The sequence below is a fragment of the Mytilus galloprovincialis genome, chromosome 14, assembly GCF_965363235.1.
Source record: "Mytilus galloprovincialis chromosome 14, xbMytGall1.hap1.1, whole genome shotgun sequence".
NCBI lineage: Eukaryota > Metazoa > Mollusca > Bivalvia > Mytilida > Mytilidae > Mytilus > Mytilus galloprovincialis.
In genome coordinates, this window is record NC_134851.1 from 69,093,548 (window position 1) to 69,111,117 (window position 17,570).

Genomic DNA, 17,570 nt, shown 5'->3' on the forward strand with positions numbered 1-17,570 from the left:
ACGGATGTTAATTTACAATGTTGACCTCAAAACTTTTCTTAGTTGAATTTTCGTTCAAGTAAACTAACGTACTTCAAAGCCCATTTTACGAAAATTGCACCGTACGATTTTTTGACGACAAGTGTAAACGTTAAGTGTAACCTTTGAACTACCAATACTGTGATTTATGGCCGTATAGTCCGAATGACAATTAAACTCCTTAAATAAGCGACTTTTCTTTACTCGGTCACCGTACTATTTAAACAAACTTATAAGTAAGGATTATCGTACCAATATTGTAATTAGATCTCTGAACATAGTTTACATTGGCACTAATATCGATTTTGTCATTAGCAAATTAAAACATAACTAAATTGTATCTTCTTTTAAGGCGGGATGTATAGAGACACAAACACATTAATTTTTTATCTCTCAAGAAGTCGCTCCTCACTATTCTACTACCTGTCGATACATTTATTTTTGGCATTGCACAAGTATTGTCTTCTCTGACTGTTCATGACGTTAAAATACTAAATCCCTGGGATGTGTTTTAGTTGATTTTAGTCTCTGATGCATGATTTTTTATTATTAATTGTTTTGGGCTTTTAACTACATGTAGCTGTCAGTAACTGCTCTTAAATTGTATTTTCTTGTTAGTTCGACTTGTTGATACTTTTAATAATATTTTTTTGTTATTTTATATTGATATGGATCTTGTCTATATACCAGCTTTGATTATTTGGAATCTCTTCTAATTTCGGTGTGAGCCAAGGCTCTGTATTGAAGGTCGTACATTGACCTATAATGGTTTACTTTTATAAATTGTTATTTGGATGGATAGTTGTCTCATTGGCACTCACACCACATCTTCCTATATCTACTTTGAGAGTATTGTATCACCATGAGAAATGTTTACAACATACCTTCACATTAAAAGCAGTTAAACCTCCTGGATGCCTCTCTAAATACTGACTTAAGTCTGTATGCTGAAGAATAAAAATTAATTTATCTATTGAATGAAAATTAGAACATAACTATGAGGCTCTATCATACTTTTTGGAATCTAAAGGACTATGGGTAATCCCCATTGGTCATACATACAAAAGCTGAAGGACGCCTCCGGGTGCGGGAATTTCTCGCTACATTGAAGACCTGTTGGTGACCCTCTGCAGTTATTTTTTATTTGGTCGGGTTGTTGTCTCTTTGACACATTCCCCATTTCCATTCTCAATTTTATAAATTAAATGAAAATAATGTCATGTCATTGGTTGAATTTGAATTATTTATAACCTTTTAAACCAATCAAATATATATCCTTTTGGTGTACCTTTTTGGAAAAAATATTACCCAGAATGCATTAAATTCTGGAATGGCAAATTATTATGGGGAAAATGAATAAGTCAGGTGAGCCCACACCTTACCAGTTAAAGTAGGTAAATTAAAACCATACTTAATATCATTGCTGTACAAATTTACAGAAATCATTTAGATATTTTAGGAATGGACAAAAATACTAGATTAATTATTGCAATCAAATTTTAAAAAAATACATAAAGATACAGTACATGCAGAATAACCATACATTGTCTTGAAATATCAATGTTATTTGTACAAGGCTTAGAAACATATAGAAAGCGAGGCTGTTCCTAGACGAGTACAAATAATATTGATATTATTTATACTTCCAGAAATGTATGGTTATTTTTTTTATTGTATAGCAATATAATATTCCCACAGAAAGTAACCAAAAGTTAGCGTGCAATAAATTCTATTATCCTGATTTAGAGTAATTTTTGCAATTTGATTGGGTGATATTGTCCTAATAAATTTCAGTACAATTTTTTATCACGTCAATTGGAATTATCTCCCTTCTTTATTACGTCAATTGAAATTATCTCCCTTATACCACTGACCTAATAAAAAATGTATAATTTGAGTTGCTTTAAATAGTCCTAATAATTTTAATTTTTCACAGTTTTAGGTTAGATATCTAAAATATATTTGGTTGATATTGTCCTATTACTGAATTTGAATATAATAATATGTAATATGACAAAATCAGGATAAATTCGTTACACATGCAGTGTTCAATTGTCCTAATACGGAATTTAATTGGGTCAATAAAATGCATATCGGGTTTGGCTTCGCCTCACCCGATATGAATTTTATTGACCCGATAAATTCTCGTATTAGGACAATTGCACACTGTGTAACTAATAATATTGCACTAGTGCAATAAATCTTCAAAATTCATGACGTCATCAACAACAAAATCTTAGTTTAAACCAATTTTTACTTTTAAATATTATATTGCTATACAATAAAAGGGTTATTGCATGAATATAGGGGAATATTGTCCCTCGTAGAACATATATTGCACTCGCAAGTTTGTGCAATATAAAATTCTACTCTGGACAATATTCCCCAATATTCATGCAATAACCCTATAATATACTGCAACTCTTATAACTGTTCTATATGAAATAAGTTAAGGTAAAAGCCATCATTTAATAATTTTGAGCAGACATACAACACAAAATTTCTGCAAACCTTATGTTTTATTGACGTCATAATTAAACTCTATACAGAAACATAGTGTTAATGTCATAAACCAGGTGATATACAGTCAGTGACTGTAAAGTGACTGTAAATCACATATATATATATAGGGTTAATGCAATTTGACAGCGTAAATAACACAGCTGCAGTATATATGTATGTATCAGATCACAGAATAACAGAACTGTTGTTATCATTGAAATACACACCAAGACATCTTTTTCCTATTAATAAAACATCAAAATAATTTTTTTTTTCTCACAGAAATAATATGTTACAAGTGTTAAACTTAATTAAAGGGAAATAACTGTAATTGATCTAAAACTGACATTATACAAAAAGGATTTTAATACTTACCACATATTCAAAGACAAATGTTAATGTTTCTTTCGTGTGAATTATATCGTGTAGTGTGACTATATTGGCATGTTTAAGTCCTCGTAACAATGAAGCTGTGAATAAAAATAAGATTTAGTTACAGAATTACTGAAAAAACAATCATTTAGTTATCCAGGGAGAACGTCTTTGATGGTGGCTATGTTAATTGGGTTGATGAACAACCTTGACCCACTCTACAGCCCTCACCGGTCCGTTATTTGGGGTCATGTTGTTCAGACTTAAATAGTTAAACTTCTATTTGGAAGAAGACTTTAATAGTCTACAAATGATATTTGTTTAGTTTGTTTTTTAAGGAAGTTGGGTGGGGGGGTTGGGGTTATGGTCGAAACCCCTACAATCCCCCTGACTACAGGTATGGATACAACAAAAGACAATTGTTCTGTGTTGAATACACTACGTTGACATCAACATGTAGAACTAGAGCACAACAAGAAGCAAAATAGAAAGCTACTGTCAGGATTCATTATTATTCGTTGGATACCAATTTTTTGTGGATTTCGTGGGTACAGGTGAACCACGAAATTAAATGTACGATGAATAACAAATTTTCTATAGGCATTTTTTACATAAATAAGGCCGTTAGTTTTCTCGTTTGAATTGTTTTACATTGTCTTATCAGGGCCTTTTACAGCTCACTATGCGGTATGGGCTTTGCTCATTGTTGAAGGCCATACAGTGACCTATAGTTGTTAATGTCTGTGTCATTTTGGTCTTTTGTGGATAGTTGTCTCATTGGCAATCATACCACATCTTCTTTTTTATATTGTGTGCAGACTTCAGCAAAACCACGAAATCAAATATCCATGAACATGCAAATTTTCCTTAATCCACGAAAACTGATACCCACTAAAAATAAATGAATCCACAGTATATAGTTTGTTGTTCGTTGTGAGCCAAGGCTCTATGTTGAAGGCCGTACATTGACCTATAATGGTTTACTTTTTTTAAAATTGCTATTTGGATGGAGAGTTGTCTCATTGGCACTCACACCACATCTTCCTATATCTATATGTGTTACTGCAAAGAAACAAAAATTTCTATCTTTATCCTTTGCTGCTGTACATCAAATTAGTATTTCTTTCATGGTCCTAACATCAATCAGGGTGTTTGTTTTCTCATTTTAAGTTGTTTCTCTTTTGTCATTTTGGGGCCTTTTATATAGCTGACTATGTAGTATGGGTTTTGTTCATTGTTGAAGACCTTTCAGTGATCTATAGTTGATGACTTCTAAGTTAGTTGGTCTCTGATGGAATGTTGTATTATTGGCAATTATACCACATCTTCATACTTTAGTAATATTATGTTATTGATAAAATTGAGAATGGAAATAAAGAATGTGTCAAAGAGACAACAACTTGAGACATGGAAATCAAGAATGTGTCAAATAGACACCAACTTGAGACATGGAAATCAAGAATGTGCCAAAGAGACACCAACTTGAGACATGGAAATCAAGAATGTGTCAAAGAGACACCAACTTGAGACATGGAAATCAAGAATGTGCCAAAGAGACACCAACTTGAGACATGGAAATCAAGAATGTGTCAAAGAGACACCAACTTGAGACATGGAAATAAAGAATGTGTCAAAGAGACGCCAACTTGAGACATGGAAATAAAGAATGTGTCAAAGAGACACCAACTTGAGACATGGAAATAAAGAATGTGTCAAAGAGACGCCAACTTGAGACATGGAAATAAAGAATGTGTCAAATAGACACCAACTTGAGACAGATTGGTATGTTAATGATATCCCCACCCCAGTAGTCAGTCCGACTATTACTAAAATTTTATCTCCATTTTATTCAAATTCAATAAAAACTTTTGAACGATTTTATTGCAAAGTTATATCTCAGCTAAGAATCATAAATCCAATCTTATTAAAAATTAATATCATTTTCCAGATAACAGGTCAATATTAGCTAATTAGGGAACTTAAATCAATTCCTAACGGCTGTTACACATGAAAATAAAGATTAATGATATAATTGACTAATAAACACAGGTTGATCAAACATATCCATAAGTCTATAGTCAGTCTAAAAATTCATTGAATAATATTTTATCAAAGTGGTTACTTATTACTGTAAACCAAACAAATTTTGAGAGTAGAAAAATAACACAAATTTAAATCATCATGAATATATATAACTTGAATCTTTCCTTATTTAGCTACATCATGTACTATATTATAAAATCTGAAAATAAAATCGCCACTAAGTGGCATAGACAGAGCTAAACGGGAAATAAAATATCCACGAAAATAAGTTGGTTTACAGTATAAAAAATGAAATAACAGATGGACTGACAAAAATAAGACAAAGCAATATACACCGAGTCAAAAAAATACTTTACCAATGTGTAGGGGGACAGAACAGCAGTCATACAAGTAGGAGGTTTAACTATGTTATAGCTTTAAAACCAGGTTTAGTTTTTCTCGTTTGAATTGTTTTACATTGTCATTTGGGGGCCTTTTATAGCTGACTATGCGGTATGGGCTTTGCTTATTGTTGAAGGCTGTACAGTGACCTATAGTTGTTAATTTCTGTGTCATTTCAGTCTTTTGTGGACAGTTGTTTCATTAGCAATCATACCACATCTTCTATTTTATAATTAATTCCCAGTTTTCTTCAAAAACAAGAATGTGTCCTCAGTACACGAATGCCCCACTCGCACTATCATTTTCTATGTTCAGTGGACCATGAAATTGGGGTAAAATCTCTAATTTGGCATTAAAATTAGAAAGATCATATCATAGGGAACAAGTGTACCAAGTTTGAAGTCAATTGGACTTCAACTTCATCAAAAACTACCTCGACCAAAAACTTTAACCTGAAGCGGGACAGACGAACGAACGAACGAACGAACGGACGAACGAACGAACGGACGCACAGACCAGAAAACATAATGCCCCTCTACTATCGTAGGTGGGGCATAAAAATACCTGAACAATATAAGTCAGGAATATGGCAGTTATTTTAAATTCAGTCTGTTGGTTGATAGTAGACGATTTAATTTTTGTCAGTTTTTCTGGGTATTCCTGTTTTTTTTTAAATTAAGTTGGAGATCATTAAGTGTTTGTTTGAAGCCATAGACAGATCCAGGGGGGCCTGTGGGGGCCACCCTCTCCCTTTTGGTAGGAAAAATTTGGTTGATTATATAGGGAATCACTGAAGCATGACTAGAGTGGGTCCCCTCTTCAGGTCAGGCAACTGGTCCCCCTTCTGAAAAGTTCTGGATCCGTAACTGGATGCCAGTTATTCCATTCCACAAAGAAGGACATAGAATTATCTAATGATGTTACATAAATATTTGAATACCAAGTATCAACTGTATTTTTATGCCAAGTGTAACAACTATTCTACTTCCACAAATGAAGATCATTATAGAATTATTGGAAATCTATAAGGTACCTACTCCTCTACTTAATTCCAAATAAATTACTCTACAGTCAGCTGACCTATCAAAATAATAGATACTAAAAACCTACAATAATGTCTTTCTAGGTCAGACATGTCCATGTAATTCAATTATTACTAATTACACAAGAGTTATATATATTTCTCTAGATAATAAAACACATAAAAATTCATGCTTGAAGTTCTACCATTTAATACATTTTTAACCATTTGATAACGAAGGACATTATAAAATTATGGGATTTTTTTTAACTGTTTGTTTATACCAAGTGTTAATATTTATTTCTCTTCTAAGAATTATACAATAAGGAATTTTTATGAAATTTTTTAATACTATTTTTATACAAAGTGAAAAAAACTTTTCCCTTCTTCATAATTTTACATAGTTTTGGGAATTTCTTAACTGTATTCTTGTACTAAAAGAAAAATACTTTACTTCTACAAATAACAGAATGTGTTCTGGTAATTTTTAGCTGTATTTTTATACCAAGTGTAACAACTATTTCTTTTCCACAAAGAAAAACATTATAAAATGGAAATTTTCAACTGCATTTTCATATTTAGTGTGAAATCTTATTCCTTAAAAGAAGAAGTAATAAATATTGAAGAATTATTTGATTTTCAATAGTATTTTTATACCAAGTGTACTAACATCTAATTTCCCTTCTACAAATTATTGGAAATCCATTAGGTAACTATTTCTCTACTTATTCTAAATAAATTACTTATTATACAACAGATATATATATTTCTCAGGATAATAAAAACCCATAAAATTCTTTAACTATTCCTGCTTAATGTTCTGCCTATAATATAACTATAAGTGTTGGTTTTATTTCATAAGATTTGGGTATGTAACTATTAAATGTACTCATAATTTTGCATTAATCTCTCAGAATAAGTAAGAATACATTTGAAATGTCTTTCCTCATTTCCTTTAGCTCTTTACTTAATGATCCAATAACATAATTAGTTGGTGGGGGGAGGGGTAGGATGTTTATCAGGACTCCAGGATCAGGTGGTTTTTAAGCTCAGGATTTCGGGATTGATCCTTTCAGGTTCCGGGAATTCTTTTTTCAAATTTCTGGATGTCAGGATTTAAATTTCTTTAAATTTGGGACCTCCGGATTCCATGTTTTTAAGTCAGGAATTTCGGGATCAGGACCCCTCCTTACCCCCTTTCGGTAGTGCATTTCTGTAGAAAAAGAAGATACCATGTTTGTTACTATGATAGATTGAATGAAATAATTCAAAACTACTAACATTTTTTATTTAATTTAATGACATTTATTTCTTTATGATTTTATAAGAGATTGTTACAGGTCTGACTATTATGACTGTGTCAACAGAATTATTTTCATTTATAAAGGAAAATAATTTGAAAATAATCAAAGTAATGCCACCCAAATTCCAACTTGATCTGTGTTTTTTGGTTATAAGTATTGTGTATTGGGTTTCATAACATTTGGTTGAAGTAAACTAACATTGTCACTTCCGGGCCTTTAATTCATAGCTGACTTTGCGGCATGGGCTTTGCTCATTGTTGAATACCATACGGTGACCTATAATTGTTAATTTCTGTGTCATTTTGGTCTCTTGTGGAGAGTTGTCTTATTGGCAATCATACCACATTTTCTTATTTATAATGTTCTAATAAACTAGAAACCAATTTGAAAGTACCTTAGGGTACAGGCTGAATAGGGTAAACCTCAATACCAAATAGCATAAAATCATAGAAAACTCCATCAGCTTTAACTGAGAATTTTGTTGAGAAGTCTTGAATTCCTACCTTTTATTGAAAAAATAAAGAAATTCAATTTAAATATAGGAATGTCTATAATTTTAATATTATGACCACACTCAGTTCAAAGGAAACTTTCAAAGGGTTTTTCTAAGGCAGTCCATTTATATATTTATATAATAACGCATCATATTAATTTACCTTCTCTTATTGCAGTAAATGGAGCTCCCTCTTCCTGTTGAAGTCGGATTTCTTTCAATGCAACTATCTGATTCGTCAAACTGAAAAACAGGGAAAATATCAAATGACATAAAGACTTTCTCTGACACCTGTCTATTTTCGATGTCCGGACAGCTTTATTTTCATTTTCCTCCCAAAATAACCTGGTAAACCCAAACTGAATAATCATAAGAAAGGATGATAAATGCAACTATGAATTGTACCTATAGGACACAGCAGCATGATGATTAATTTATTGTGAAAGGAAGAGAAGCTAACGTGACGGTACCCAAATTGCACCTATTTTGACAGTTTTTTCACCTACGTTTTTTTATGATCAAGTAAAATATGTCCATACTGTGTTTATTTTGTAGCCCTATCGTTCTTCATTGTATAGGTACACTAATTTGATTTTTAAAATAATAATAGTATAGATGTTTTCAATCCTGTTACACAGTAAAAAGAGGGAATGGACAAATAATTTTTTTCTGAAAAGTTAACTTATTGGCTGAGATTTATACAAGAGTTCTCTAATGGCTAGAGTTCTGGAATTAAGAAAGCAGGAAAAGGAGTAAATAACAAATATTTCAAACAAAAATCTCACTTGCTGAAACCTTTATATACAGTGGCATAAGATCCCTCTCCTAACTGTTCAAGTTTCTGGTAAGAATCCTGTCTACCAAACTGTCCCTAAAATACAACATATAAAACATGAAACATCCAATAAGGTTGCATGCAGCTTCATATATTATGGTATGCCATATTGAAAATCATTTTAATATATTAGAACATTATTAATGTAAAATTTGATATTACTATTTACATGATGAATAAACAATTTAGATACATATTTTTATGTTAATGAACAAAACAGTGGACTCAGTGAACTTAGGTAGATGGTTCTCTACTGTAACTCTGCTTCTGCCAACAATAAATAATGACAGCCACATATAGCCAAGAGTGTTGAAAGTGGCCTTAAACACCAATCAGTTAATCAATCAAAGATACATGCTTTTTTTGAAATATTTGCCAATACTTTGTCCAATTGTAAATCAGAAATAATTGTTGAAGTATATAAATAAATGGGAGATAACTCAAACATAACTTGCTAGATGAAATGTGAATCTTAAGAAAAATCCGAAATAATAGCAAAAATGTTTTTGTCAGCTGTTTTTATAAACACACTTTTAAGCTTCTAAGTACAACAGATTATTCTGATTCTAATATATATGAATGCTTTTCATATAGATTAGACTGTTGGTTTTCCCGTTTGAATGGTTTTACATTAGTATTTTTTGTGGCCCTTTATGGCTTGCTGTTCAGTGTGAGCCAAGGCTCAGTGTTGAAGGCCGTAACTTGACCTATAATGGTTTTCTTTTATAAATTCTTATTTGGATGAAGAGTTGTCTCAATGGCACTCATACCACATCTTCCTATAACTATTTACAGTCATTCATTGAAATGACTATTTCAGGGCCTTTTATAGCTGATTATATGGTATGGGCTTTTCTCATTGTTGAAGGCCATACATTGACCTATACTCAGTAGTTTTTTTTGTGTCATTTGGTCTCTTGTGAAGAGTTGTCGAAATGGCAATCATACCACATCTTTTTTTATATATTAAGCAAATGTATTAGATGACCCTATCATGTTTGAAGATGTATTTTCCACTTTAAATATGCAAAAAAAACCAGGCCACATTATTTATATACATTGTATGTGCCTGTCCCAAGTCAGGAGCCTGTAATATTCAGTGGTTGTCGTTTGTTTATGTGTTACATATTTGTTTTTCGTTAATTTTTCTATATAAATCAGGCCGTTAATTTTCTCGTTTGAATTGTTTTACATTGTCATTTCGGGGCCTTTTCTACCTGACTATGCGGTATGGGCTTTGCTCATTGTTGAAGGCTGTATGGTGACCTATAGTTGTTAATTTCTGTGTCATTTTGGTCTCTTGTGGACAGTTGTCTCATTAACAATCATACCACATCTTCTTTTTTATATTTGATTCTCAGGTTTTGTTCTATCTTACCCCATAACTAGAGGTTCGTTTTGGTGAGAACTGTTGCATGTATCGATGACCTTCTGACCTTGGCCTTTGATTATTATCTCCGTCTTCTTGATCTAGTTGGTCCAACATATCACCAGCCGAGTGGTGCCGCTTCACTGGTGCATGACTGTTTACTGAAATAAAACAAATTATGATCAATAAACTATATTTTGTGTAGCAAAAACGGCAGTGATAAGTCTTAGAAGATTGAGATATCAAGTCAGTCCAATAAGGTTTTGATTCATTTCTTTCAATCTTTACATAATAATCATAAATCTAGTTACTCTATGCATGAAATGACATTTAGTTGTCTATTGAATATTTGAGTCATTGGGTTGCTGTCTCAACAAAGACTTACCGGTATATCCTACATCTCTCTTTATTCATTATAAATCATATACTATATCTTGATAGTATTAGATTTTTTTTTATAGTATTTACATTGTGTCAGAGATCAAACTTATTCACTCATTGTATGTTCACTTGTTTTTGATAATTTTTGTTAATATGTTTTTGTTGAGCCTTCGACTTTAGTCGAAAAAGCGAGACTAAGCGATCCTACATTCCGTCCTCGTCGGCGTCGTCCACAAATATTCACTCTGTGGTTTTTAATAACTTTCTTAAACTATACTGAATTTCTACCAAACTTGGACAGAAGCTTGTTTATGATCATAAGAAAGTATCCAGATGTAAATTTTGTAAAAATAAAATTCCATTTTTTCCGTATTTTACTTATAAATGGACTTAGTTTTTCTTCCAGTTAACATTACATACAGTCTGCAGTTAAAGTTTATAAAACATTTATTAGATTCATAAACTATCCTGGATATTTTTACCAAACTTAGAAGCTTCTTTCAATCAAAAGACAGTATCGAGAGGGAAATTTTTATTGATGTTTTTCCTCATTTTTGTTGAGTCTGCGATTAACAGCAAAAGTAGGTGAGACACTGGGTTCCGTGGAACCCTTACGAATTTTTTGATTGAGTTAAGCCACATCAATTCATATTTTATAGTGTGTATTTCTATAATGTGATGCTACACTAATGTTTTAGGTTAGGGTATAAATCAATATTGTTTATGGTATACTTACATACATAATCATATGTTTAAATTTTTAAGGGAGATAACCCGATGTAACTTACTTGCACTGGTTTTGATTGAGTTCGACGATGGCCGCCCAAGTGTATGATATCCACCCTCATGACAGTTGGCAGGATTTAAAGTGGTATTTATTAAGCCGTAATCATCTTTCAAACCACATCGGCTAAGGGCAAGGTTAGGCGGTACTGTATTGTAGGAGGCGCTGTCACCATTCTTGGTATTTTCGGACTAAAAATATACAGTTTATGCGTTTTCTATATTAAGTTGGTCATCAAGTAATTTATTACTATCAAATCAATAAACTTGATGTATAGTAGTTCTTTATAAACAAAGTTTGTCATTTTTGTGCCGTTTAATTTTTAGATTTTAAATTCTGAGATTGATTTTTTTTAAATACTTATTCAATAATTTTCAACTATAACATTTTCCACTAGGTCTTAATTATTCTATAGTGCCTTAATTAAATCTTAAATAAATTCATTTTTCCTAGTATAAATATGATGTATGCCTTATCAAAACAAAGTCTTGCAAATAGATTAATCAACAACAAGGGGAGACACTGAAAATTTTAATTTCTGGCCATATTTTCCAAAACCATTGCTTGAAGTATGATATCCTTTCATTATTCTCCAATTTACTTACGTACCTTACAAACTTTGACGGATTAGATCATAGGACAAAAAATTACTTTTGTAAAATGATAAGGATAACAAAAAGAACTTTGGTATGAGAGCGTTACATGAGGGAGATACATTCCTTGATCTAACAAGATTATCTAAGATTTATTATTTTATATAACTGCTGACTTCAATAAAACAATATTTGTATTTTCATGCTGAGCTACTAACTTTTATCCTTAGCACTATAATCTATAAGATCAGTAATAATTTAGTTCTTTACTCCAGATCAAATTAAATGAAGTATTTTGTTTACATAATTATATAATATCATAAGATCAATATCTGTAGAAAATTTACAGTTATTTATAAGCGCTTACCTCTAGATCACTTTCATGAATGGTATCTTCTTTAGATATAGCTGAAAAACAAAAACAAACCATTCAAATTATATATTTAACATAGCGTTTTCTAATGTTTACATTTCCACTTGATAATAATCAATTATTTTCTCTTTTCAACAATTAAATGGAGAAGCCACCCAAGATTTAATGTCTTACTGTCAGGACTGTATTAAGTAAATAAAGGTCTTAAAGAATTGATTCTCCTGTAAAGAGATCCAATTGATCTATGCAAACTTCTCCTGTCAAGAGATCCAATTAATCTATGCAAGCTTCTCCTGTAAAGAGATCCAATTGATCTATGCAAACTTCTATTATTAGTTCAAAAATAATTTAATTAGTGTGAATAAAAATAAATCGACTGGTATACAGCAATAAAAGAAACTCTCTTTTCAGAAACTGATACTAAAATTGAGAATGAAAATGTGGAAAATATGTCAAAGAGACCACAACCAAAGAGAAGATGATACATATAAGAATGTAGATTTGTTGTCTTGCTGATATTTTTTTAAATCTCACTCTTTATTTTAGTGATTTTGTATTTACATTGTGTCCTAGATCAAATTTACTTGTTCAGTGTACAAATGTTCACTTGATTTTGTTAACGTCTAAAAGAATCCATTGAGTTTAAAACCATTTTAAATGATATCTTATAGTGTCTGTGTCCATCAATGTTGTGATGTTTGAGCACTATTTTTTCAGGTAAGGGTGAAGATTGGCGGGTGAGCCCAGTGTTAAAACATTTAAACCAAATTGCATTTGTTTATTAATTACTACAACCCTGCATTCAACTTAATTGAAGAATGAAGACTGTATTTTTCCAAATTCAATTCATTATAATTCTTGGAATATTTAGATCATCATGGGCGACATTTCCCCACAAAATCCACAAAAACTGGTATCCCACAGCACTTAAGAGCATTTAGGTGCATTCGATGTACTTTTCATTGATGAATACTTGATAGAGTAACATTTGACTGATCTGTCTGTAATCTTGTGAAGTTATGTAATCGTGTGATCAATCGTAATTACATTGTTTATATTGCAATGTTCTTGTTGGTGATAAATTAAACTTAAGAATGTTTAAACATTTATAACATTTCTATCTTACAAGTCTTTCTATATAAGTACATGTACAGGGGAGGATTGAGCCATTTAAAAGGGGATTTCCCAACCCAGGATAAAAGAAAGGGAGTTCCAACTATATAATATGTCCCAATTTATTAAATGCATTGATTATCATCCAAAAGTGGGGGGTGAACCCCCCCCCCCCTCCCCTCTCTGGATCTGCTACTGGTCATATTTACATCATTAAAATCAGAAAATCCCAAATAAATCTCTAACCATGTTGTCATTTTTAGAAAATTAAGATACTGACAATTCATTATCAACTTTTACTTTCACTTTCATTTTAACATTGTCAAACATATAATTGTAATATTACATCTTCAACTCAGCTGTTAACCTTTTGAAACCCTCCACGAGTAAGTTAACGTTTCTAACCCTATATGAACCTCAATCATTTTGGACTATACTTTAGCATAATACTTTATTTAAAAAGTACATTACGCCCATATGGGCCAATGGCTTAAAACATGATACATAATATACAGTTTACATATATAAAACAATGAAAAATAACAATGCAGACACTTTGAACTATAATCCGTGTCTTTCTTTAAATCAATATATATATATATACAAGAGATTTAATAACGTTTCCTAGGTCATTAAATTGTCCTGAAGACACTATGGTAAGTGGCAAAACATGTTGACTAGAATAAAGCGTTTCCTTCTAGTAATTCAGGATGTTGTTGTCTTTATATAAGCTACTTCTCTATATATATATCAGTACTGTCACGAAATAGTAGTTCTTTTATCAAAAATAAGTTCCAAATGGACAAATTATTCTGTCATATTAAATTTCCACTGCATGGAACAAATATTACAGTATTTTTGTTACCTTACAGATTAAGCTGAGGACCACCTTCAGCATACCCGTAGCCAGGGGGGTTCAGACGACCCCCCCCCCCCCCTTTGAAAACAAATAAGCACTGTTAAAGTCAACATTCTCTTCGAATTGTGGCTGTTAAAGTCGAGTTCGTGGGTTCAAATACCCCCCTTGGAAATTCCTGGCTACGGGCCTGTTCAGGTGCAGGATTTTCTCACTGCATTGAATAGCCAAAAAATGGTGGCCTTCCACTGTTGTCTGATTTTGGTTCGCAATTTTGTCTTTTTGACACATTTCCCATTTCCAGTCTTGATTTTATTTTAAAGATTAGAGAATAATTTGTTCCGTAACAGTAACTGATCATACATAATATGGCATAGTTTATAACAAAGTTTCCAAGGAACTTCTGTTTAAGGCACAACAAATAATTACTTTGACAGTATACACAATCAACCTTATATTGAACTAACATTCAATCATTATAACTATTCTTCACACAGTCATGCCATCAGTATAGTTTAAATTCTAATAGGTTTTTAAGTTGGAAGATTGTTGAGCAATTTATAACAGTATTTGTTAAATTACTTTGCCAGATATATAATTCATAATTCACTGGTAGGTTACTGAATTACCCCTGAGGATGTGTTGTTTATTGCACAGAAACGTCACTATTATTATAAAGTACGATCCACAAATTAGCAAAGTATTTCATTCTAACCAGAGCAATAAGAATGTATGGCCACCATGTAGCTATAAAGCCAGGTTTTTATGAGGGTCTGGATGGGGAGGTCTGTTATTCTGTAAACATTTAATTTTCACCCCTTTTTTCTCTATTCTTCAAAAAATTAACCCCTTTTTTCTCTTATCTTCAAAAAATTAACCCCTTTTATTCTAATCTTCATTTTCTCGCCCGTTATTCTCTAATCCTTCATTGTTTATGAGCATTATTCTTTAATCAGTTAACCCCATTCACACCCTCTTTTTTAATCCACAACTTTCTATATAAAAAAAATGTTTATACTTGAAGTGAGGAATATGGTAGTTTTTATCCATTCATTTGATGTGTTTGATTTTGCCATTTGATAACGTACTTTCCCTTTTGAATTTTCTTTAGAGTCTGGTATTTTTGCTATTAACAGGCTATTATTAGAACTTGGAATTATGGAATTTGCATAATTTCTTGTGCTTGAAATTTGTTTATATATTCCGTGTTTATTCAATATTACAATGTTTTGAGCGGTGCATAACACTTTCCATACAATGTATTTTGTATAGATAGTGTTGTGCGCGGCACAGTACATTGTATTGAAAATGTGCTGTCTTCTTCTTAATAGAAAGTGTTGTGCGCAGCACAGAACATTATATTACAAAAATAGCATGGAATTTATGAAAAATTTCAAGCACAAGAAATTATTCAAATTCCATAATTAAAAATAATTCAAAGTTCAAAAAATAGCCTGTTTATTTTACTTTCCACATTGAAGGCCTTTTAATTTGATACTGTGACTTTCAGATAAAGAGCAGCAATTGAAGTGAACAGATTTTTTACTGTTGGCTTTTTATCACACATGTGTTTATAATTTTTTCTTAACATTAGCAAATCACATTAAACGGTTTGTCTTCATGGTCATGCAGATCTATTAATCAAACATGTTTTTTATTCATAACTAGCTTGACAGTTTAAAGATCAATGGCACATGGCAATTCTAAATATATTTAGGATCTGACTTAATTTTAACACTGTGTTCTTCTTTCTGTTCTAGTAATTATTAATGTACATCAGCAAATGAAATTTCAGCTACCAGAATTTTGAAAGTGGATTAAAATCTCCTCATAGACAAATATGATAGATGCCATAGGATTAATATTTTTTATGCAGAGCAGGGGGCCTGGTCTACAAAAGTCTTGAATCAAAAAATCTAAAAATATTTTCATTTCTTATATACCGGTATATATTTTATAGAGTATGAAGTTGAAGAGCATCTTAAGTTATTACATGTATTATGTTAAAACTAGTCCGAGATTACTCTGACGTCCAATGGCTGTTTTGTCTGGCAAAACAGCCGTTGGACGTCAGAGTAATCTCGGACTGCAAAACAGCCGTTGGACGTCAGAGTAATCTCGGACTATGATAAAACTAACGAATGCTGAATGATATTCAAATACAGCATTGTCAGATATTTGTGAATGGCATCAAAGAATATAGGAAATGTATTTGAAATCAAATTGCTTAGATAAATTCATTCATAAAATTTTGTTCTAAATAGATGTCAAAATTTTTTTTAAACAATTTGATCTCAATAAATGTCAACAAATTTCAATCTTTATTTAAATACAGAGTGGGTGTTTTCAAGGTCAAATCAAACTAAGTACACTGTCATTTAAACAAGGCCAAAGACAGTTGATAGATCAATAGCAATAACTCACAGAGATAACTTACATAAAACATCTTTTAACTTACTAAGTAGTTATGTAACGTCTAGAAGTCATTAATTGTCCATTATATATATACTTCAGTTTGAAGAAGAATTGCGTTAAATTTATGATGGTCGAGATGGGGATTAATGCAATAGAGAAAAATTGCCAAAAACACAGAATATATAATGCCCCCCTTCCCAACAAAATGGAGAAAAAATGCCAAACTAATTAAGAAATGAGAATAATGGGGTGTTAAAATATAAATAAAGATATTATGGGCAAATTTTATAAAGAATACTGAGAAAAATAGCTTAAGGGGGGTACATAACACTACAGGGAGATAACTCTCTAAAAATCAGCAGAACATTTTTATCACATTCTATATCTAAAACAAGAATGTGTCCATAGTACACGGATGCCCCACTCGCATAATCATTTTCTATGTTCAGTGGACAGTGAAATTGGGGTCAAAAGTCTAATTTGGCAATAAAATTAGAAAGATCATATCACAGGGAACATGTGTACTAAGTTTCAAGTTGATTGGACTTCAACTTCATCAAAAACTACCTTGACCAAAAACTTTAACCTGAAACTTGCACTATCCTTTTCTATGTTCAGTAGACGGACGCACAGACCAGAAAACATAATGCCCCTCTACTATCGTAGATGGGGCATAAAAAATGTTACAGCTTCTCAATAATCAAAATTAAGTGTTTC

At 31.7% G+C, this 17,570-nt stretch overlaps 1 protein-coding gene across 2 annotated transcripts in view; it reads right to left on the reverse strand.

Moving 5' to 3' along the window:
- LOC143058890 (cyclin-dependent kinase 14-like) overlaps positions 1–17,570 on the reverse strand; it is a 61,539-nt gene that overhangs the window by 22,556 nt on the left and 21,413 nt on the right. For both annotated transcript variants that reach the window (XM_076232361.1, XM_076232362.1), the window contains exons 3-9: positions 12,464–12,504; positions 11,508–11,694; positions 10,348–10,499; positions 8,920–9,005; positions 8,298–8,377; positions 2,896–2,990; positions 903–965 (exon numbers count right to left, since the gene is read on the reverse strand). In XM_076232361.1, the coding sequence (XP_076088476.1) occupies positions 903–965; positions 2,896–2,990; positions 8,298–8,377; positions 8,920–9,005; positions 10,348–10,499; positions 11,508–11,694; positions 12,464–12,504 (704 nt within the window). The remainder of the gene's footprint in view (positions 1–902; positions 966–2,895; positions 2,991–8,297; positions 8,378–8,919; positions 9,006–10,347; positions 10,500–11,507; positions 11,695–12,463; positions 12,505–17,570) is intronic.